Source organism: Serinus canaria, chromosome 11 (assembly GCF_022539315.1).
Source record: "Serinus canaria isolate serCan28SL12 chromosome 11, serCan2020, whole genome shotgun sequence".
Lineage (NCBI taxonomy): Eukaryota > Metazoa > Chordata > Aves > Passeriformes > Fringillidae > Serinus > Serinus canaria.
In genome coordinates this window covers 7,433,774-7,456,505 of record NC_066325.1, presented here as the reverse complement: position 1 = coordinate 7,456,505, position 22,732 = coordinate 7,433,774, and the positions used below count along the sequence as shown (strand labels likewise).

At 41.8% G+C, this 22,732-nt stretch overlaps 2 protein-coding genes across 2 annotated transcripts in view; both read left to right on the top strand.

The window, feature by feature from the left end:
* Nucleotides 1-6,693, top strand: part of ITFG1 (integrin alpha FG-GAP repeat containing 1) — a 71,508-nt gene extending 64,815 nt beyond the window's left edge. Inside the window, exons 15-18 of the mRNA XM_050978925.1 lie at nt 34-158; nt 1,018-1,100; nt 2,717-2,834; nt 6,194-6,693. Coding sequence (XP_050834882.1) covers nt 34-158; nt 1,018-1,100; nt 2,717-2,834; nt 6,194-6,253 — 386 coding nt within the window. The 3' untranslated portion in view covers nt 6,254-6,693. The remainder of the gene's footprint in view (nt 1-33; nt 159-1,017; nt 1,101-2,716; nt 2,835-6,193) is intronic.
* Nucleotides 6,694-13,862: 7,169 nt separating this feature from the next.
* Nucleotides 13,863-22,732, top strand: part of NETO2 (neuropilin and tolloid like 2) — a 31,103-nt gene continuing 22,233 nt past the window's right edge. The window contains exon 1 of the mRNA XM_030227524.2: nt 13,863-13,949. Coding sequence (XP_030083384.1) covers nt 13,916-13,949 — 34 coding nt within the window. The 5' untranslated portion in view covers nt 13,863-13,915. The remainder of the gene's footprint in view (nt 13,950-22,732) is intronic.

The following is a 22,732-nucleotide window of genomic DNA, read 5'->3' as shown; positions in this document are numbered from 1 at the left end:
CCTATTTGGGCTTCCTTTCTGCTTTCCTTGCAGCTGGCCAGCTCAGCCAGTCAGCACATTACGCTCTCCAGCTGCCCTACAACGTGCTGGGCTTGGGCCGCAGTGCCAACTTCCTCGACCACTTGTACGTGGGCATCCCTCGGCCCCTAGGGGAAAAGGTTGGTTGGCATTTAAGATTGTCAAGCTAATTGTTCATGGTGCTACCTTTCCTAAGAGACTTTGGATGGAAATACTGCTGGGACACTTATTTTTCATTTTCTGAAGTAAGAATATCAAAGAAATAAGTTTGCATACAGAAAGGCTTGCCCGAAAGAACCAGTTTGCCCAGGTTTTTGAGGAGTGTATAAACTCTGAAGCCAAAATAAAACCAAAAGATGACTGAAAGTGTCTATAAATGGCATTCAGTGCTTGTTTGTAGAGCAAATGGGTATTATGTCTGAGGGTCCAATTATTGTGGACTGCAGTAGCTGCAGGGCTTTCCCAGAGTTGCTCTGGTTGGGCTGGGGCTCATGTAATCCCTTCTGCCTCGGTGATAAAACCATGGGCACTGTCATGGTGGGGGGAGATTGCTGTGATTCTCTAATCTTCACATGAAACATAAAAGGGGGGGCCTCACCATTTTCAGTCTTTAAAGATCTGATGGTACTACTTTGAATAGTGAGGTACTCAAATGGGCCAAACTCTGGTTTGGATAATTGTTTTGCCTGCCTCCTTTGTAGAATCAGTTCTTTTCTTCTGGCCCTTTTATGTTGTTGCTTTGTACTTTTAAAGCAGAAGCTATGTTTCATGTCAGCAAAAGTTATTTTGCTTTTTACTTTTGGGGGGTGGGTTTTAAAGCATTTTGGAGCTTTCAGATTAACAGGCAACAAAGATAAAGGGATTAATCACTTATATTGAAAGTTTTTTTAAAAATCCACAACATTTTTATTTCTCCTATTGTATGTTTCAACAGAGACTTTCTTTGCTTGAAGCATGTTGGTTTTCTGGCAATTGACACAGCCTTTGTTTTTCTTTCAGTCCATAAGAAAACAAGAATGGACAGCTATCATACCAAACTCCCAGCTTATAGTCATTCCCTATCCTCACAATGTTCCTCGAAGGTAATGCCATCATTTGGATTTGCACTTCCCAAAATTACATTAATACACAGTGTAAATTAGGCATTATGTGTAGGTTTAGAAATAGTTATTTGTATAGAAAGTTACTGAAGAGCAAGGGCAGGGGGTCAGTGCTGAGCTGGAGCTGAAAATGCTGCTCAGGTATTTACACAGCCTCTCAGATGGTGCCCATAAACAATCTATTTAAAAAAAAACCCTATTACTGGCTCAGGCAAACAATCAAAATCTATTACTAGCTCCACTCTTGTAAATAATAACATACTTGCTAGATTTAACAGCATCCTCAGTGACAAATTATAAACATGGTAATGGTTGAATTAAGCATTTTTGTTTCACCAAACATGCAATTTCTGTCTGGTTCCATAGAAAAGCTTTGCTTCAGCCCTTCTGAATGCAGTAGCTGTTGCTACAGGAATTAATGTTTGCCTCTAAGTAAAGGTGAATGGATTGGTTGCATGAGAGCTTGAAAATAGAATTCACTTTGCAATTAAAATGTTTCTCCCAAAAAGAGAGCATGTGTCTCTTTTTGCTATTAGAGAAAACATTAGTCAAATATTCCAGCTGCATTTTGCCGCTTGATCTACCAGTGAGGTCAGCTGCATTTATCATGCAGAAATGATTCTGACATCAGTTCAGCAGTTAATTTTACTAGAGAACAAATAACAGTGGAGAAGTGATGTGATGCTTGAGTTGCTAATTAACAACCACAGAAATAACATCTGCCAGATGAAAATTTAGTTACAGTCTTGAGGTATTTAAAGGTATGTGTTATGCAAAACAATTTCTGTTACGGTATCCTTAAACTATTTTTGCTTTCATATGAAGTGGGTTTATGGACGTTGTAGAATAGCAGAGGATGGAATCCCCAGAAGAAATCTGATTTCATATTAAAAGCTTCTTAATTTATATATATTTTTAACATAGGTATGTGATTTCCTGAGAGGCCTCAACACAGAGCCTGCTGCTGACAGCTTTTCCATGATAGGAGACCTGTAGTACAAAAAGGGGGTTCCCTGAGCCTCAGGACCTCACATGATCTGAGAGATGTCTTCCAGGAGCCCTAAAGTGTTCCATTTTGTTGATCTTCAGCCATAATCAACTGCTTATGTTTAGAACTGCAGTTGTCCCTGAGTAAACTTCAGAAAAAGAGAACTGGGCCCATGAGCCTGTCCAAGAGGAGTTTCTCATGTGGTGGAAAAATCTTCCAGGGTTTTTTTCCCCTGCTGCTCTGTGTCCCCAGGCCCTAGAAATTCCTGTGAAAGGTTTTCTTATGCATTTTGCTTCATCCTAGGCAAGGGCAGGAGATAAATCTCCTAATGAGAAAAAGCTAATTCCCTGAGGATATCCATAGCATTCATGAAAAGTTAAACAGAAATTGTACTTAGGCATGGTCTTGCTCAAAAATAATTATATTAAGCTGTGTGTTTCCAAGTAAACATCATTAAGCTTCAGTCTCTAAATAGAGCTGCTCATTTCTGTAGACCAGGTTGTCACCTGTCTTACCCTAACAGGTTCTTTTCATCTTTGTAAGTAAAATCTGTTTTCTGCTTCTTCATGAAGGATATTAATGTTTCCTTGGATTCTCTTCTTTTGTATAGCTGGAGTGCCAAGCTGTATTTGACCCCAAGTAACATTGTACTGCTAACAGCTATAGCCTTAATTGGTGTCTGTGTTTTCATCCTGGCAATAATTGGCATATTACATTGGCAAGAAAAGGTAAGATAATTTACTAGAATATTTTATTTACCACTCCCTATTATTTTACAGACCTGTACATTGGGGTTTTTTTTACATTTTTCTACAGTATAGTAACTTCTGACAGAGACTGAATTGTTGCAAAAGGTGTTACTACTAATTCAATGTTTACCACAAGTTTAAAAATTGACATTATTTTAAGCTCTAAGACACTTGAGCTTGCCCACGTTGCTCTTCATTTCCTTTTTTCCATTAAGCTGTTACTTCCAGTTGAAATGAGCCATCTTTGTTTCATATCTAAGCTTTCCATTTTGCAGTTTTAAGGAGAACTGTTTTGGCAAATGGAACATAAACTCAGTTTACTTACCATGAGTTCTGCTGGTAATCTGAAAATAAGGAGTAAGTCTTTTTTGTGTAACTCTCTTTGTTGGTTGCACTGACATTAGCATTCAGGAACATATAGGGAGTCAATTGTGCATATTGGCTGCTTTGCTCTGTGGGTCTGAATTACACATGCAGGCTATAGAAATCCATTGATTGGAAGAAGCATTTTGAAAGGGGCCTTTCTTGTCACAAAAGAAATGCATTCCCACTTTTCTTAACTATGCTCAGTTCACAAGCATACCCAGCTGGCAGAGTTGCCAGTAAATGTTTCTACATACCCAAACCATAATCTTAGCTGTCAGATAAAATTACTGCATATTCTGACATGGTATAACTGTTTGTTTTTGTGATGGTGGAAATAAAATGACCTTGTTAAACATTCAGACAAGTTTGCTCATGCTTCATATTTAAATGTTATTTGTCTGTCAGTCTTCACTCTTCAAAATGTTAAATACAGTCTCCAACTAATAATAAAGCTGGGAATAAGACCCACAAAGCAAAGAAATACAAAGTTTATGATGGCTGTCATTAGCATGTCCTGCTGTACCAGGAAAGCACTGCTCACTTGTAGCTCATGGCTGGTCACTGCCTGGGTTTAATTCTCTGTCCAACGTATCTTTAGCAAACAAGAATAGCAGAAAAGGTACTTGGACTTTGAGCTGGGGAAGGATTACCTCTGTATAATTCCATCCGGAGAAATGGTGATTTAATGGCAACATTCAAAACAGTTTTTATACAATAATTCAAACACTGTAGTGTAAGGAAGGACTCAGCCCAGAGTGAGTGCTTTTAGAGCTGTTTTAAGTCCCAGGTGTGTGTGAATGAAGTGGTATATTGGTTATATTGTAAACTCATTTTCAACTCTGCAGCACAAAACAGGCACAAATATTTGGACAAATTGTGTGTATTTTCAGACCATTGTATAAACATGTGTTAATTCCAATATTCTTCCTATAGATTTTTACCTTCCCAATGTTTAGAAGTGGTCAGGATATTGAACAGATAAGAATGTCCCCCAGTGTTGTGCATCATTGACATGTGTAAAGTTAAACTCCAAACTTCCTTGTTTCTAAGCTTGTTCTTAGTTTACTGTCTCTCAACAATCCTCTCCTAAAAATACTGTCCTGGCTAAATGCCCTTCCCTTGCAGATCTCTGGAGTACATGTAGCAAAGAAAGACAGGGGAAATGAACTGGCACTTAAAATCTTTTCTTTCCCCCAGAGAATGCATGTGTCTGTAAGCTGCAGTGTTTTATTCAGCAGTTTAAATAAATCCTGGACTTTGACCTCTGCAGATAAATAGTAGCAGGAGCCCTTTGTCTACACTAGTTCTTACACACTCATCTGCCAGCCAGGTATTGGAGTACTGAAATAACTGTAGGGTTTCAGGGTAGGTATTGCTCTGTCTTGCCTTAGAAATTTTGAATGCATTGAAGAAAAAAAAGCTTTGAAATCTCAGTTACTAGATTTTAGTTTTGATACACCAAATGAAAGAGAAAATGAGAAAGAATTGACACCATTATTCATCTTACAACAAATACAACTTTGCTACATTTGCTATAGCCCTTGATAGTCCTTATTCTCATTCTTTAGAACTTGCTTTGGGGTCATGAGGCTGGTCATGGAAACACTACACAGTGATGGAAATACTGCTGGAGAGGGTTTGCTGGATCCAGCAGAGTATCAGTTACTGTCAATTTAAAGCAATAATTTTTTCAGGAAGCATACAAGAAATGGAGTAGAAATTGTTTTCTAAGTGGGACTATGAAATTTGGTGGAAAGTGACAAGCATTTCAGTGTAGGAAAGAGTGTGCCACTCCCTCCTTCCCACCCCTGTTTTGACATCCAGAATACTACTGACACTGATAAAGTCCCTGCCAAAAAAGCCACTCTGATATATCTTAAACCTCACTGACAGCTCTGCTGCTGCTACAAAATGCAGTAAAATCCATATTTAATCCAGTGGAGTTGCTATCACACATAAACATTGTGTAATGAGGAAATCTTTGGCCTTGAGCCAAAGCAGATGAACTCTCATGGCAGAAGATGGGCATGGATTTCTGCCACAATTGTTGTGTATTTTTATCAACTGAGACACAGTTCTGAATGCCCACGCAGCACCTACCGGAGAGGCTTTTCTTCATTTTACTCCTTAGGAAAAAAAAAAAGGAAGAACATGGGTCTGTGCAAGCTAAAAAGCATTTCAGTCTGCTTTGCCAAGTTCTCTCATGCTGGGATTTACACATACTGTCTGTCATGACACAAGCACAAGTTTGCACTGTGTGTTCAAGAATCTTGAAGAAATACTTCCATCCTCTGTTAAGTGCTTTAGCACACGAGAGGAGACGTGGGAGAGGACATGTTTTGACACATTACATGAATTCTAGGTGCAATTTAAATATGCTGCTTTTTTCCAAGCACCACCCAATTCACTCTTTCAGCAGGTCAGTGTGTGTTCTGCATAAATAAGCAGGGAAATGCATCCTACTCCCATTTTCATAATACAAACAAAAGACACAGAACATTTTTCACTTACTTGGTGCTGTTAGTTGTTGGTTGAAATGCTGTCTCGCTCTAAAGTTGTATTTAACGGAATGTTTTTTGAATGAGATTCTTCGTTCATGTAACGTAAATTACATTTACAGTTAGTCCAGAGTAATTTCATCTTATATTTATAATGTAGACAAAATGGATACCAGGAAACAGTCTTCAGGTTTGAATTATTCCTTTTAAAAAGCATTATTAGAAATAACTGAAAAGAATGGGTCGTAAATACTACAACAGCAGAGCATTAACAGCAGAAGCCAATTTTGCATTGATGATTGCTATTTCAAGCTGACATAATTTAAAAGTTAATTGTTGGGGCTTTTACTAAGTCTCTTTGCCTTTTGTCAAATGGCTTAAAAAAAATCAACCATTCTCTGACACTTGACAGCTCATTTCTGTAACAGTGTTGCTCTAGATTCCACAAAGTGTTTTTTTATTATTATTTTTCAGAAAGCAGATGACAGAGAGAAGCGACAGGAGGCTCATCGGTTCCATTTTGATGCTATGTGACATGCCTTAATATTTATGAAGGAGCTGCTACTCATTTGCTTAATTGAGAGACTAAATTCTGATTTTTAAAATTATTACCATGAAAGTAATGTTGGTGTGTTATTTGTAAATGTTGCATTATCTGGTATTTATTTGGAAAGTATTAAAATTAGACCTGAATGTCTCACAAGGCCTTTCAATTAAGAGACTGTATATAATAGCATTTGGCCTTTATTTAACAGAACTGTAAATTTATTTTTCTTAGTAAAGGTATCAGTTGCATGTACCATTGTTTATTAGTACCATCTTTAGTAATATTTGATGGAAAGAAAGATATGTAAATGAAGTGTAGCATTTCAGAAAGCAGAATACCTTGTATGACTTGAATTGGTCTTGTCCTTTGTTCATTCTGCAGAACAACCTGGTTTTTGAAAATTAAACTTGTGCAATTTCTCAGATGACTTAATCGTCAATTGTTTTGATTGTATTAAATGGTGCTTAACCTAAAGTATTCTGTATTTTTCTTTGTTTAAATCCATATGTGCAATAGTTAAAGAGCTTAGGAATTAGAGAACCAAAAGGAACCTGCAGTGTAATGTGAGTTCAGTCATCCTGGGATAGATGCAGTATTTATGTGTGCTACTTCTACGGAGAAGACAACGCATTAAAAAATTAAAATCATAAAAATGTATTACCATTACATAAACTGCTTTTATAAATAAACTACAACTACATTTGTTTTAGAAAGGCACAATGTTGTTATGAAAGTAACTATTTTTTTTAACAAAAGAAAGGTATGGGATTTTTTATTTGGTTTTGTCTTTCAAGTTAAAAGAAGCATTTTTGAGGAGAGACTGAGGATTGACACCCTAAAATGTACTGCTAAGTGATGAGATATGCAAAGATTAAATTAAGAATGAAATAGGGCATGCAGAATAATCAATGCACATTTTCTGTGTACACTGCTATGCCCAAATTTCATAAGGCTGTAATAATGATAGAAGATGTGTCACTCAACTTTAGATCTTTTAAGTGGTGGTAAAGTAATGGTTGCTCAGTGTACTTGGGATCCTGGAAGAATCTCTGAGAATGCTTTTATTTTACATGAGTTTACACTTTTAATTTTGCAGTTACATCAGTTAATTTGCATTCCTAATACTGTTTGATAACCTAGAACATCTTTCTCAGCAAACTGAAAGTGTTGGTTGTCAAGGCACTCTTGTGTGCAGGGGGTCCCTGCCCGGGGCTGGCACCTCCCTGGAACGCTCCCTATGCCTGGCAGGGCAGCCCCAGACAAGAAGGAACAGGTCCAAAGCTGGGCTGATGGTGCTCACCCTGAGTGCCAGGCAGACCCTGGGTTACCATGGCAGTGCTGAACACTGACCCATTCATACAGCAGCCTTGTGTGCTGAGTGTCCTGAGCTCTGAAGTTTCACTGGGTATTTCCAGTATGCACTGATCAGATGCCAGCACAAGAGACTCTCATGTCACATTGCTGTTATTATTCAGGATAGAATATTTCCTTCATGCACACCTTCAATTTTTCTCATAAAAAGCTTTTTCTTTTTTCTTTTTTTTTTTTTTTTTTTGATAAATACTTAAGGCTTTTGGTCTTTTTAAACTACATTGATAGAATTGGCTCCCACGAGCAAAAGAAATAACTGATTTCATGATTAGGAGGATCAACAGTTCAATATATTTTCCTGTCTTTTTCAGATGGATGGAGATTAATGCTAAATGCATAATGCACTGTGGCAGCAAAGTTGTCTTTTACCCTCCATCACAATATAATACACATAGATTAGCTTCCTTTTGTTTTTGAAAAAGCAATTAGGAATAAAATAACCTCATGCTGACATTTAAGCTGTTGTACAAAACAATGAACTTGGTATCTTTTGCTCTGAGGTGTTTTGCATGCTCAGTAGTGCATCATTGCATCACTATATACAATATAATAAAAGTTTACCCCAGGTTCTAAGTACTTGTAGCATGGCTCACAGTCTATGCATACTGTTTTGAATTAAGGCATTAAATATTGTTGAACCTGTCATCAGAGGTTTCATGTTTGGTTCTCTCTTCTATAAGCATTAAACCTATGTTTGGGTAAGGTTATTGCCCTTCTACCAGGAAGTTTAAGAAAGCAGCATTAGTTAGAAAGTTGTAGTTCCAGGTGATTGTCACAGTAACTGAGAAGTGAGAAATAGTTCGAGCTACATAAATTTTCAAATTGCAGCCACTCTAACACAGCCCTGGTGAGAAATGCTATTGGAAGCTTCCTCGGTGTGAAATTTCACCTATATAAAAACACTGTTGACAGGCCAACTGACAGATGGCTGTTGAAATACCATCTTTCTTTGTTCTCATTTTCCATGAGAAGCTTTAAGACTGAATCTTCCTACCAGATTTATCATTAATGCACTATAATCCCCCAACAAAAGAACCAACTTTTCTGCTGCAGATTAATAGGCATATTCTATATAGTATGATATTCCTCCTGTTCTGAGGCCATTGTGCTTAAGACAGAGACATTAAAAACACTACAGTTAATTGAGAAGTAAGCACTACAAATGCACTGAGTTTTGTCAATTCAGGGCTTCTATAGAATCACCAAATGGTTTGGGTTGGAAAAACTTTAAAGATTATCCAATTCCAACCCCCCTGCTATGGGCAGGGACACCTTCCACTATCCCAGGTTGCTCCAAGCCCCATTCAACCTGGCCTTCAACACTTTCAGGGATCCAGGGGCAGCCACAGTTTCTCTGGGCACCCTGTGCCCAGCCCTCATTGCCCTCACAGGGAAGAATTTATTCCTAACCATCTAAACCTCCTGCCTGCCAGTGTGCAGCCATTCCCCTGTGTCCTGTCCCTCCATCCCTTGTATATTGTTTCTCTCCATGTTTCTTTGTAGGCTCCTTTCAGGCACTGCAAGGCCACAGTGAGGTCACCCCAAAGCTTCTCCTCTCCAGGTGAACAATCCCAGCTCTCCCAGCCCTTCCTCCCAGCAGAGCTGCTCCATCCCTCTGCTCATCCTGGTGCCTCCTCTGGCCTGGCTCCAGCAGCTCCAGGTCCCTCCTGTGCTGGGCCCAGGGCTGGGGCAGCTCTGCAGGCGGGCTCTCACCTGAGCAGGGCAGAGGGGCAGAATCCCCCCTCCCTTACTGCCCCCCCAGATCCTTCTCTGCAGGTTTGCTCTTGACCTATTGATCCTTAGCCTGTGCCAATATTTGATAGTGAATTGATACCAATGGATTGTAATTGATATCTATAACTTCTTTCAAATGACACCAAAATAGAGAAGACAATCCATAAGCTTCTGCTATATTATAATCAACAGTGTAAAAGCATTAACTGTCTTGAAGGTATTAATAAACTTTTTTTTAAATTTAGAAAATACAATTATGCTTAAAATAATCTCATATTTTGCAAATATATACTGATTCTATAGGGATGGGCAAATGTTTTGTTCAAAGAATTATGTTAAGAAATCAAGAGCAGTAGAGGAGTTAAATCTGGCATTGCTGTGCTGCTCTAGTAACTCTACTATCCATTCTGGGAACAGGATCTAGTTGTTGGGCATTGGTAATATTGGCCTCCCTGCCACTTTGAAAATAATCAGCCACACAGCACTATTTTTATAATTAATTCCTGACTTCAGTGAAAAATGTGATCCCATCTATGACACAATCCATAACAATTATAACCTAATGTTCAAATTAATGAATTTTTCAACCTAAGCCAAAAAAGTCTGTAGGTATATTCTAACAGTCAGATCTAATTATATTACCTACCAAATAGAGAAGTGCACTGTAAGCTTTCTGAAGGCTATGAGTTTTCTTCTTGACTATTCCAAAGTCTGCAGTGTTCATTACTCAGTAGTAAATAACAAAGCCAACTGTGCATATTTATGTATGATTATGTATTACATATTGTAATGCAATTACAATTGTATTATAATACAATACTGAGGTACTTGCATCTTCTATAATTTTCTAATTATAGAAATTATATAATGAAATTGGGATTTATCAAAGGCACCTAAATGGTACTGACAAAACCAAGTACCAGAACAGTTAAAACATAACTCCTCATCTCCTTTCATAATTATTCACTTTTGACATCTATACTTTTGCAACCTCTTTTAAAAATAATGTCTAAATAGCTGCTGGTCTATGGGTTGGGTTTGTTTGGGTTGTACACTTTGCTATTCAAGAGCAGAAAATATTTTAGGTAAAATAAAGTTACAACTTCTCATAGAACAGCAAATCAAATGAAGTTTTAAGGAGGCAAACCCAGTTCTAATAATTCAAATGTAAGCCTTTAGATGCAGCAGAGCACTGTTGTGACTGACTCATTCCTCAGCTGCTCATGCAGGTGTTTACCTACATCAGAATGAGTCCCACTGCCTTCTCTGAACAACTGCTACTCAAAAATAGTCATGAGGATAAAGCATCAGACCAATACACAGCTTGCCTTCCAAAAGCTGTCTTCAACCTTTCTTGACTCCCAAACTTAAGTTTAATTAAGTGCAGCTTACTGCTGGCGTGACCCAGAGGCAGAGAGTCTTCCTCCCTGGAATTCTGCTCAGAAGACAAGAACTGAAAGCTACTTCCGACCTGTCACCAGTGAAAGCACCACCTGTGACAAGAACTCCAGCAAAACAAAGCAACAGGGATGTCCACAGGAGAAATGTCTCCGAAAGCAGCAGCAAACAGGGGCAAAATGTGCCCCAAATCTACAAATTGATGCTACTTCCTGCCTCTCCCACACTGACAGCTTGACACAGCCCTGGAAAGAGAGCAGGATGGAAAAGCTGTTCACTTCCCCAAGTGTGTAATAGCTCTGTTCAGCCTTCTAATGGACAAACCAGAAGTTGAGCTCTTCAGTTAAACTGACTGTAGCAGATTGGGTCTTTGCAATTACTACCCAAACTTGTACTGAGCACACAACATTACAAGGGTTTTCTCTTGGCTCTTTGGTGGGAGACAATTGACCACAAATAGTTCTCTTGAATGCAAATTCAGCCCAAGATCTAAGAATTGGGCCAGTTCTCATTTCTTATATCATCACAAGTAATAAAAATATCCAAGTCAAGTTTTGCCATGAGCTATACTGTGCATTCCAAAAAAAAGAAAAAGCAGGCAACCCCCTGTTTCCTAACAATCTGCACAACACAGTCAGATTTTAATTATGTACTTGCAGAGGATAAAAAACGTGAATGATGCCAGATACAGTAGTCTTGGATATTTTCTTGCTACAATATTTTATTACTACAGTAAACATTTTTGTTAATGAGAAGTAGATATGGCTATTGAGGACTTCTTTATGTATAGGAGTTTCCAGCATAGAACTTCACATTTCATCACACTGCTATAAATACATGGTTAAGAGGGGAACAGAGGAATCACTTTGTCCACTGCTGGAATGTAGCAGCTATTTCACAATTCACAGAAAAACTACGCTTGGAGGAGGACTGTATCATCTCTATTTGAAATTGAAAGGACAATTCAAGTAAGTAGAATAATATAATTATGTAACTTGGGATTTTGCCAGACATCAAGCTTAATACTTCATGAAGCTTCTTGCAACACTGAAATGGATCTTTAATATCCAGAAAAGCTCAGGACCTTTGCTGCGAGGTCTTGCCGGGGGTCTGGAAGGAGCTGCTGCCCTCCGCCCGGCTGCCCCGCGGGGCCCCGCGCCCGCTCCCTCCCGCTGCTCTCCGCTCACTTCTCCATTGAATTTGCCCTCGCTGACAATCACACTGACGTGAAGCGCCTGAAATATTTAACAGATAATCTGAAGCAAGAAAATGACCTTTTCTAACAGGATAGGCTGACCTTTGAACATTGTAGAAAGAATTTAACATTCAAATACACAGCACCTAACCACAAGGAAATCAGAGCTTCACCTCGCACACTCGTGTTAGACACTGTACTGAGCTGCCCTACTCCTTAAGCAGACGGACTCCCAAGTGGCAATTACGCATATAATTTACAGTTTGCAAAATCTGTTTGGTCTGGCGAGTGGGTTGCTTCCAAATTGCTTCCACAAAGTGCCTGCTCTGGGACAGCGGAGCTGCGCGTGGGGCACCTGGAGGTGCAGCCGTGCATCGCAGCGCAGGACCCGAGTGGGGACCACGACCTCCTCCGTCCTGGGAGCGGGGCCGGAGCAGCTCCCGGGCATGGCACCCCCGCGGCAGCTCCTGCGGGCCCGGGCGGGGCGGGGGGGCGGACATCTCCTGCCCCCTGCGCAAACTCTGCAACACGCACAGGTCCAAACATCTCCGCGTTCAGTACTCCTGGAGCCTGAGTGAAAGATCTCAGCCTCGCCTAATCGTCAGATCCAGGGAGGAGACATCCTGTAGGAAATGCCCAGCGATTCTTCAACCCGTATTGCTTATGTGAGATTTGAAAGCATCTCTAAGGGAGTACCGTGTTGCTCTCATTTTACACGTAGCCTATGGGCAGTACAGCCTTCCGCGGGCATGCCCCGGCTGTCCGGCACGGCCGCGACTCTCGCCCTCACGCATCTCCCTGGGCAGCTCGGAGGGGTCTGGCAGAACGGGAGTCCCCACGGCGGGATCTGCTGCCCTTCCCCCGACATCGCCACCTGCCTCCACCTCAGGCCCTTTCCCAAAGTAACATCTCCCCTCACAAGCGAACCCGATGTGATGGATAACCAGAGGGACGGGAGCCAGAGCAGGCAGCAGGCTAAGTGCGCCTTTTTATTAACTTCTTGTAAAGTAATAGCTCCATTTTAGCTGTCACTCTTGTCAAACAACAGCCGCACAATAGCGTGTGATGGGCTCTTCCCGGCGCCGGAGCTGCAGGCAGCACACTGCAGCCAGGCAGGCAGCTGGGCACGCCGCACTGCCGGAGCCGCGCGGGCTCCCTGCCACCAGCGAGGGGGCGAAGGGAGCCACGGAAGACCGAGGGAAGCACCGTATCCCTTTTACCCCATGGGGACCCACTCAGATCCCAAACAAAGCCGGGCAGCCGGAATTCAGGCTTATCCAAGCCACCGTGTGCTGGAGAGGGGCCGCACGGCTCGCCCCCGCCGCCGCGGGGTACGCTCTCCGGGCACCCAGCACCGCACACGGGGAAAGCCAGGCAGATGTGGGGCAGGATGGGCGTGGGGCGTGAGGCACGGCGGGGGCCGAGGTGCGGGACCGAGGCGAGGCGCTGCAACGGGGCCAGCCCGGCTCCCCGTGGGGACGGGGTGAGAACGGGTGCTGCTCCAGCGCTGTCGCCCCCGCTTCGGTGCCCGGCCGAGCGGGAGGAGCACAGAGGCCCCGCCGGCTGCGGCTGCTTGCGGGGCTCCGTCGGGGGCGGGCACATGCGTACAAGCAGCTCATCCAGGCAAACACCCCTCACATCTTAAATGAGCTTCATTTAGCAGCAGCCGCTTCAGTCGGGCTGGGAGCTGTCGGGCAGCGCTCCGAGCGCCGCGCGTGGAGCCCCCCGGGGCAGGCCAGCCTCGACGGAGCCCGCCGCGCCCCGCTCTCGATGGGACTGAGCGCGGCGACGGCTCCGCGCTCGGGCGGCGGAGGCTGAGCGCGCCCCGCGGGGGCGCCGGGCATGGCCGCGGGCGGGCGGGGGCCGAGCCGTAGCCGCGGGCACAGCGCCCTCGCGGGGGGCACCGCCGCGGCCATGGAGCGCCGCTGATCGCCGCCGCCGCCGGGAGACAATGGCCCTGCACAAACTCTGCTCGGTGCTGGAAGGTAGGAGCCGCCGGCGGCACGGAGCCCCGCTGGAGCGGGGACCGCGGTACCCCCGGCGGCGCCGCCCCTTCGGCTGCCCCGCGCTGCCCCCGGCGCCCTCCCTGAAACTTCGGAGCGGCGGTCGCGGGGGCTGCGCAGGGACGGCCGCCCCTCTTCTGCCGGGGCTGCTCTTCCCGGGCAGCTGCCGGCGCTCCGCACCTCCCCATCGCACCGCCCCACGGCCCCGCGTCCCTGCCCGGCGGCCGCCGCTCTCTGGCCTCGCTCTGCCCCACGCGAGACACAGCGCTGCGGCGCCGGCTCGGGGCCGCGGCTGCCGGAGCCTAGCGAGGGGCCGGGCCGGGGGCCTGCACCCATCCCGGGCTGCTCCCGGTCCCGCTAGTGCGGGCTGGCGGCGGAGACACCTCGGGCTTGGGAGGTTCCAGTGGCGGGGACACCTCGGCATCTCGGGTTTGGGGAGGGTCCCAGCGGCGGGGACACCTCGGCATCTCGGGTTTGGGGGATCCCGCCGTTAGGAACACCTCGGGTTCGGGAGGGTCCCAGCCTGCAGAAAGGTGGGTCACAGTGGCAGCGACTCTACCCCGGTGATCCGTACGTTCCCGAGACACACCGGCTGTATCCTACGCTCGTCTTTTCACAGTAAAAATACTCTTTGCTTTTGTGACTCTCCTGACGAGCTGCTCCACACTGTTCAGCTTATCGCACTTGTTATCGAGAACAAGGTCTGTTTTCACTAAGGTATTCATAAAATCAGTCACCCGAGTCACAAGCTACACCCTGACGGGTGTTTACCTGTGTTTTTCTTCTTGAGGCTTTTAAATCTTGTTTCTAACTTAATTCTGTTCAGAGGTAAACAACGGAGCAAGGCTCCTCATCCGAGAATTTCTTTGTGCTATTATTTATACAGCTCGACAATGGGCGAGGGGTTTCTGTTAGGAAAGAAATCTTGATGTGGCACTTAACCTTGTGCCTCAAGAGATTATTTCTAGCATTCTGCATCTTCTTGAGCAATAGCAGACTTGATGGGGATTCCAGTCTGTTTTGTTTTTTTAATGATGATTATTATTTTAAATTATTCTGTTAGGAGATGTGTGTGTGACTGCATGCATTATTGAAACCAACAAGGCACTACTGCAGAGTGGAGAATTGTTTAGTGTATACATTGATGTCTTCCCACAGTATGAAAGTTGTAAAGAAGTCTGTTTTATATCCAGAATGTTTCCACGGGCCATAAAATCCCATGTTCCTGGCATGAAGGACTTCTTTAGGGTTTCAAAAAATATTTCTCATTTATTAGTATCATAAATGAGAGACAGAAGATACTTGTTCTTAATAAATATCTGTCTCTATATTGTTAACCATCCACTGAGTTTAGACAACATAGGAACATATGGCCTACATGGGGAATACAAGGCATTTAGATTCTTTTTTCTACTGCCTCTTTTAAGTAACATATTTAAATATCAGAAGCCACTATAAAACAACCATAAAATACAACTGTTGTGTCTACTACTGAAATACTTTATACACATGCAGATTTAATTACATTTCAAAAATATGTGATTGCTGCAAAATTGACTGTACAGGTTTTCCACTGAACAGACCTGTATATTTTTTTATAATCACACTAGTGTCTGGATAAAAAGTCCCTCTACAGGAAGTTTTTTGTATTATTCATAATCCATAAATTGCACAAAGCCATTAGTCAATAAGCTGTTAGTATTCTAAACGCATCCCTTGCCATGACTACAGAAACAACCTATCATTACTTAGCATCATAAACTCCCTTTTAGCTTTGCTTCAATAGAAGTCCTTACATAGTCCCATTATTACACCTAATCAGAAACAAAAAAGTATGTTCCTGCAGATAGGTGTATAGATTCAGTTCCAGAAGGAAACTGCTGGGAATAAAATTTAAAGTAACCATCCATATTTTACAAATTGCAGCTTAAATTCTGCATGGAAGCCCTACCTATAGTGGCAGTAATTTTTTTTCTCCATAGCTTCTCACAAATAGCTTCATGTGCAGAACTGGGGCCATTCTGCTAAACCACATGCAAACTACCATGAAGCTTAGTGTATCATGAGAAGTCATATTTTATTTAATACTTTTTGGAAACATCTTCTGTCCTTACCATGGAATGCATGTATACATTTCTGTCATCCACAAAGACTCTATTTTGTGGCTGTTACCTCAGGGCAGAAAAGAGCCCCTCATACTTCGTGGCAGTTGGAATTTCTTGCACTAAGCTTGTTCAGAGCTATTCATCTGTTCTTCCTCAGCTATCAATATCAAGGACTATTTAAATAAAAACTTAATGTAATTCTTTGTCTCTGTAGTGTTCAGCAGAACTTTCAAAAGTCTCTTCCTGAGCCCATCATCCTGCCTGGATTCTTTGCTCTCCTCCTGCTCTCCCAGGCAGCAGTGCTGAGTGGCAGTGCTGGTGGAGCATGACAGCCCTGAGATTTCAGTGGCTGCAGCTTTTTGCTCAAGTGGAGCCCAGCCAATGCCCACCTGCTTTCTCAGTGGGCTCTGGAACCTCTTGGAGGCCAAGAGCTTGCTGCATTTGGGCTGTTGGAGGACAAAGCCTTTGCCTCCTTCAGTTCTCAATGACATCTTAAACACACTAGAATCCTTCCCAGAGACTGGCACAGCTTGCAAAATGCAACTGCTCTAGAGCAATAAAGCACCATAACCCTCCACGTTATGAGAGAGAAAAGCAGCTGCTTTCATAATGAAGCTATGCCCCTGTTAGGCTTAGGAAGTAAATATACTTACCTTGAATTTCCTCATACCTGGTGTTCCCCCAAAATGTGTTTGCTAAGAGCTTGTTACCATGCTTCAAATATGCTCCCTCTTTCATTTCCATATGCTGTTATTTGCTTTAAAAAACTGTACAAGCTGTCAGTTAAATCCTTCCTCTACATTAGTTTTGGTCTATTTCAGTTAATATATTGTATTAATTTAGAAAGCCAAAAAGAGAATTCTGTAGCTTCTGACCCAGTAATTCAACAAGCAGCCAGTGGTAGAACAATCTACTACTACATTCCCAACCTTCCAGTGGACTACAGAATTACTTCCAACTCCATCAGGTTGCAAGAATGTGGACTGCTATGATTTAACTTCCTGCCATTCTGCTCCAGCTCCTCATTTGCATTTTGGCATGATTTTAACAGTTAATTTCTCACAAACAAGTAGTGTTAGGAAGTAATGCTTCCTTTCACACAAAAGCTAGAAATTATGGCTGCCTGTTTCCAAAACCAAAAGGTGTAATAATGCCACAAAAAGCTGAAAACAAGCAGAAAGAAAGGTTATTCAAAAATCTCCTAATAGTTTCATGACTTGTTCATTGAAGCCAAAAGCAAAGGTACTGACTGTAGAAGCTACAGTGACCCTAGTGAAGGCAGTATCAAGTAAAGTCAGAATATTATTTTTACTTAAACAGTATCTACTTTCCACCTTTTCTGCTGCACTGAAAAAAAGTGAAGTTCCAAACTGCTTGCAGTGCTAAGCAGTTCAGCAGAAGTAACTCAAGTAACTGCAGAACAGGATTCAGAAAGCTGCTGTCTTAAAAACAAGGCCAGTGTTAGGTGGTGTGTATTACACCTTGCTCTTCATACACATCCAAAATTCATATTCAAAATGCACCACCCTGAAGCATAACTTCAAGTACATTAACTCCCTCTTTTTCCTAAGACATAGATGACTGTGACTGCTAAAATTTCTACAGAACAACTTGTTTACAATTACATTGATATTAATAGCAAATTTCAGTGGGTAAATCATGTACATGGCTGTAGCCAGAGTATAGAATAACCCTGGGTTGAAGCTAAAGGAGCTACTAAATTATGTATCCCTGTCTAATGAAAAAATTAAGATTTTCAGCATCTTCCTTAAGGTTTAATTCACAGGGAGAGATTAGACAGAAAAATTACCCTTGAAGTAAAACTTTATAAGCTATTCATCATTTATGAACCTGTCAGAAAGTCATAATTCACTGGAGAATTGAAGAGAGCTGCTAATTGCACACACTCTAGTACTTGTAGTTTACATACAAAACAAACCCAGCAGTAGGAGTATAACCTGTCTGGACTGAAGCAAAATTTTAGTTTCTTGGATTCAAGCTGGGATTCTAACACTGCATACAAGCTTGCTGCTTGTCTGCCTTGTACATTCCAATTTTGTTTTTTTTTAATGAAGCACTTCCAGTCTAGGACAACTTAAACAGCTTGCTACCTTTAAACAGCTTGCTACCTCTGTCAACATCAAACTGGCAACTTCCACCTCAAATACTGCAAGATATGGGGTTGGGTGAGTGTAAATTTTACAACAAAAACCAGCAAGTAACTTTTAATGAAAAAAAAAATCCACATTTCTTTCAGATTATCTTTGAGCTTCACTCAGTTTTCTGTTATTGCAAAACTGACTCCACTATGCAGCAGGAAAGAATGACCAATATGTTAAGAAATCATTTCACAAAACCTCCTTCTTTATCATATGGTAAGATTGATGAACACTAAATCCCTTTTTAAGGGACTGAGAGTGAAAAGCTGGAAAAGCAAAAGTTGTAGTCTGTGCATAAATTGTTACCAGACGTAAAAGAAGATAGCAGAAGAGAACTTTAAATATTCGTTTCGTAATAGGCATTCCAGAAATTATTTCCACTGAAAAATACAATATATTGCTACTAAATAAGAGAAGATAAAGAACTCAACTATAATCTGATCGATTTTTAAGTCAAAAGTATCACTATCCAATTTCTCTAGGAATAAGCTATTTCTGGGAAAAGTGTATTCAGAATAGTCATGTGCAGCAGGATTAGCTCTGTCAGCTAGAGGGAAGTCATCTGAACTTAGAAGTCAGTGTACATATTTTAATAAGGTTTTGAAACCCCTCATCAACATGGTTTGCACATGCAGTCTTCTCATCAGTCTCTTACTGCACACAGCTTGGAGATGAAAAAAAAAAGGCTCTTCCATATAAAAAGGAAAGTTTCTATTTTAAAAATGAAGGCTATCATTATTCTGGCAGAAGTTTTGCTGGCAGACAGACCCAGGGATGGATTATAAGTAACAGGATGTGGAGCAACTGGTAAAATGAAGCAGCCCACAGCTGCTTATACATTTCTAATGGAGGACAGGTTCAGAAACGTTAAATGTTTTTAGCCAACCTAGAGAGGACTCTGTCACAGATCCATCCAAGCATGAATTGTTCTGGAGATGATTTTTATCAAAGGGACATGGGAGAGCTACACTTACTTCCTGAATCAGTTAACCTGGTTTCTCTGCAGAGAGAGAGTCCCAATTTGTTTCTCTGGCAATCTTAAAGAGAGGAATCCCTACTGGAAACAGCTGGAGTGAGATGAAACTGTTATATCTGAGAATAGACCTGAGTGCATTCAGATATCCTGCTGGCAGTTAATGGCTAACAAGATTTGGATCTTAGAAGGCACCAGAGTCACTGTTAATAGCTGGTGAAGCCCACTTCTGCTATCAAGCTTCTGTGAGAAGGATTAAAAATGTGTTGGCAGCTCCACTAGCATGCTCTGGGTAAGACTTAAACCAGCTAAAATATGTCTTGCCTGATGCACACCTTCATCTCTGTAGTTTATTCTGTGACAATCCTGCTGTATGTTCCAATATGAGGAAACTACTGGAGCTGTTAATAGGATAAGTTGTAGGCAGCCACCTTAAATGCTCTCTGATACTCATTTTACCAATCTGCAAATGTTCTGTTGAGACTGCAATAGATTAAGGAATGTATACAGGCTATGAACTATAAAAATATTTGGGATTCAAAAACTGCCGTGTTTTCATCCTCAGCAACAGAATGGTTAGCCTTAAATACAGCAGCAACAGATGCAATTCAGTATTCCTTTTGTCAATTAAACATAGCAAATGCTAGGAAGAGAGAGAAAAATCTCATTCCTTGAAATTTAGTGTGTGTTTCTGAGCTAAAAATGGCTTGAATCCTAAAGCAGTTATAAGCTTTTTGAAAGAAAAGGAGGTGACCATGCACACAGAATTACATGAAATCCACAGTGTCTGGACACTTTACCTGTCTGTCTAAATTGCACAAGTTCTTTACAAGACCACCCACCAGTCAATTACTCACCTTGAATTTGTGCAGCAACTAATCCTTGATCAGAGTCCTTACAAGCAACCAAAACATGTAGTTAATGTTGGCCAGAGAATAGGATAGGATATAATAATCATAAATGTCCCCAGCACATTAATAGCTAATATTACTGTTTAGATGCATGAGTAAAAAATGGATATAAAACCTGAAATACCATGATGACCAGTTGCTGAAAGTAACATTAATTTTAGTACACAGGGCAAATGAGGAGCTAAGTTTAAGAAGAATACACAGAAAAGGAACCATTCCCATAAGGCAAAACAGAGTACATAATTAAGATCAAGCATTTGTTGCTCTAGGCTGTATCTGCCAGAAAGAAGCAGGCATCCTGGCAAGATCTTCCAACATGCATGACCCGTGAGTTGCCAGTTACCATCTCTGGACTGTGTGTGTCCAAGGTGCTGCCTAATCCAAGGAGCAGAGCACAGAGATCCAATGAATCCTGCTTTAAGCAAATCTGTCATCTTTATCCCTAGGATTCTGGCTACCACCATACTAAGAATGTGTAATACTCTAAATGATTAAGTCTTTATTTTTAAAAAAGGTGGAATGTTTCTCAGCTGTGCCTGACTGCTCCCCAGTTTGATATTCAGCTTTCCCTGTATGCATAGATCCCCCATTGTCATCACTGAAGACAGACACTGCTCTCAGCCACACAGCAAATCGAGTCTGTTGTCTCTGTGTGAAGATCCCTAGAGCATGCAGAAAGAGCAGGGGAAAGATATATCATAGGGAGCTCAGAGCTGAACTGCATCCCATGAAATCTGAAGAATGTGTTTTGCCATAAAGTACAAGCATATGTCAGATTTGCAGCCTAAAGCACTTGTTTATCTAAGCAACATGCTGATTTCTCAGTATTGGTTTGAGCACCCATTTACTGCAAAACTAACTATATTATTCTCATTTTTAAAGAGAAGTAGGAGCTACACATTTGTGAACCTCCCTATATATACTCCAATGCAGAAATTGCCTTCATTTTTCTTTTTTAGCTTAGATTTACGTAAAAAAATTTAGAAAATGACAACAAAGAACATCTTGACTTCTGCAAACAAAGCAGTTTATTACACCAGTTCAGGGGCTTCTTTTATGTTATTCTGTAAGCCTACTTCAGCAACAGAATAGTAAGAACTTGAATTGTATGTTTAATGTCTTCACTTTTCAAAATTTATAAAGCTATCTGCAGGCTATGTGGTCTAAAATATTTAATGCAAAGAAGCAAAGAAAATGAAAAATCCATTCTTTTTAAAACAGAAGCTGGCTGCTGCTTCTGTGTTTCTAGTTCATGCTCACACAGGTATAAACTATCAGAGCTCTAAATGGTAGTACAAGAGTGTGCACCATAATTCATGAAATACAAGTACAAATACCAGATTCATGAATAAAAGAAGCTCCTCAGTCTCTGCCTCGGTGTGCCTGCTGCTGTTGGCTTAAGGATGGCCTCTTCTGCAGGGTACAGAAGCTCACTGTAAGGTGCAGAAGCACTAATTTTATTACATTTATCACCTAAGTATCTCTAAGTTCATAAGGTCAGTGTCCCATAGCTCAGGCTCCTCTGGGAGAATTCTCATCATACTCCTCCAGTAAAAACAAAACACCCAGCTCTCCCCTTGAATCCCTTTGATATTCAGTGCAATCCTGCACTGTGCTGTTGCTTACATCAGCAAGCCATGTTCAAGTGGCATCTTTACTCACTACTTGTGCTTCCTGTACCATAATAGACTATGGAGCTAAGCCTAGACTTATCTTTCATCCACACTGAAGAATAGTCATGTCAGAGAGATCTGTAAGAGACTTTAGAAGAGGAAAAAAGCAGCAGAGGAATACTGTGTCCCATTTCAAGTTCAGGTGCACAATAACTATTTGAATTGCAGTTTATTAGAAATAAAAAGATCATTCTTCATTCTTCTGAAATGCTACAAGACTGTTAGTGAAAGTGGTTCAGTGTCTCATGTCTGTTCTAATTGCTGTGACTGTGTCCCTGCTGCAGTCCCAGGACAGTGGTTCAGCAATGGCTCTGTACTGCACCACCTTCCAGGATTTGTCCCTTCCCTAGACATCTTCCTCTTTATGCATTTGTACTGTCCAAATTAGTCTTTGAGATTTGAAATTATTTTTCCAGGAAGTAGTACGAATTTAGGACACCAAGAGATTGCTTGGTTGTTTTTAAAATGCACACAAAAATGGGTTAATGGAGACAGTCTGAAAGGTCTAAAAATATCCTGACTGATTATTTTTTGCCTTTTCTTTTCAACCTGAGTATTGATAGACCTTGTTTACAGCCCTTTTACTCCTGTTGGCTTTCCCACATTATCCTGTGTCATGTCAATGCACTCAGTTTAAGGCAAAACTACCTCAGGCAATCCTACCCAGTACTTTCAGGAAGAACAGGTAAGTCCTCTCCACCTTTTTGCCAGCAGTGTCTCACTGATGAAGACAGCACACATCCAGACCATTAGGTAGAGACACCTCTTTTCTTTACCATACAGTCACCCAGGATAAAAGTAGTGCCAAAGGAAAACCCTGGAACGTTTGCTACCTGGGCTACTGAATGCAGCTTAAGGGTTGTTGAGAGCATGAGGAGGATGGGCATTGCCAGGGAAAGGCAAGAACAAGGTGAAAGAATTTAAAACTGAAGAGGATGGAAAGG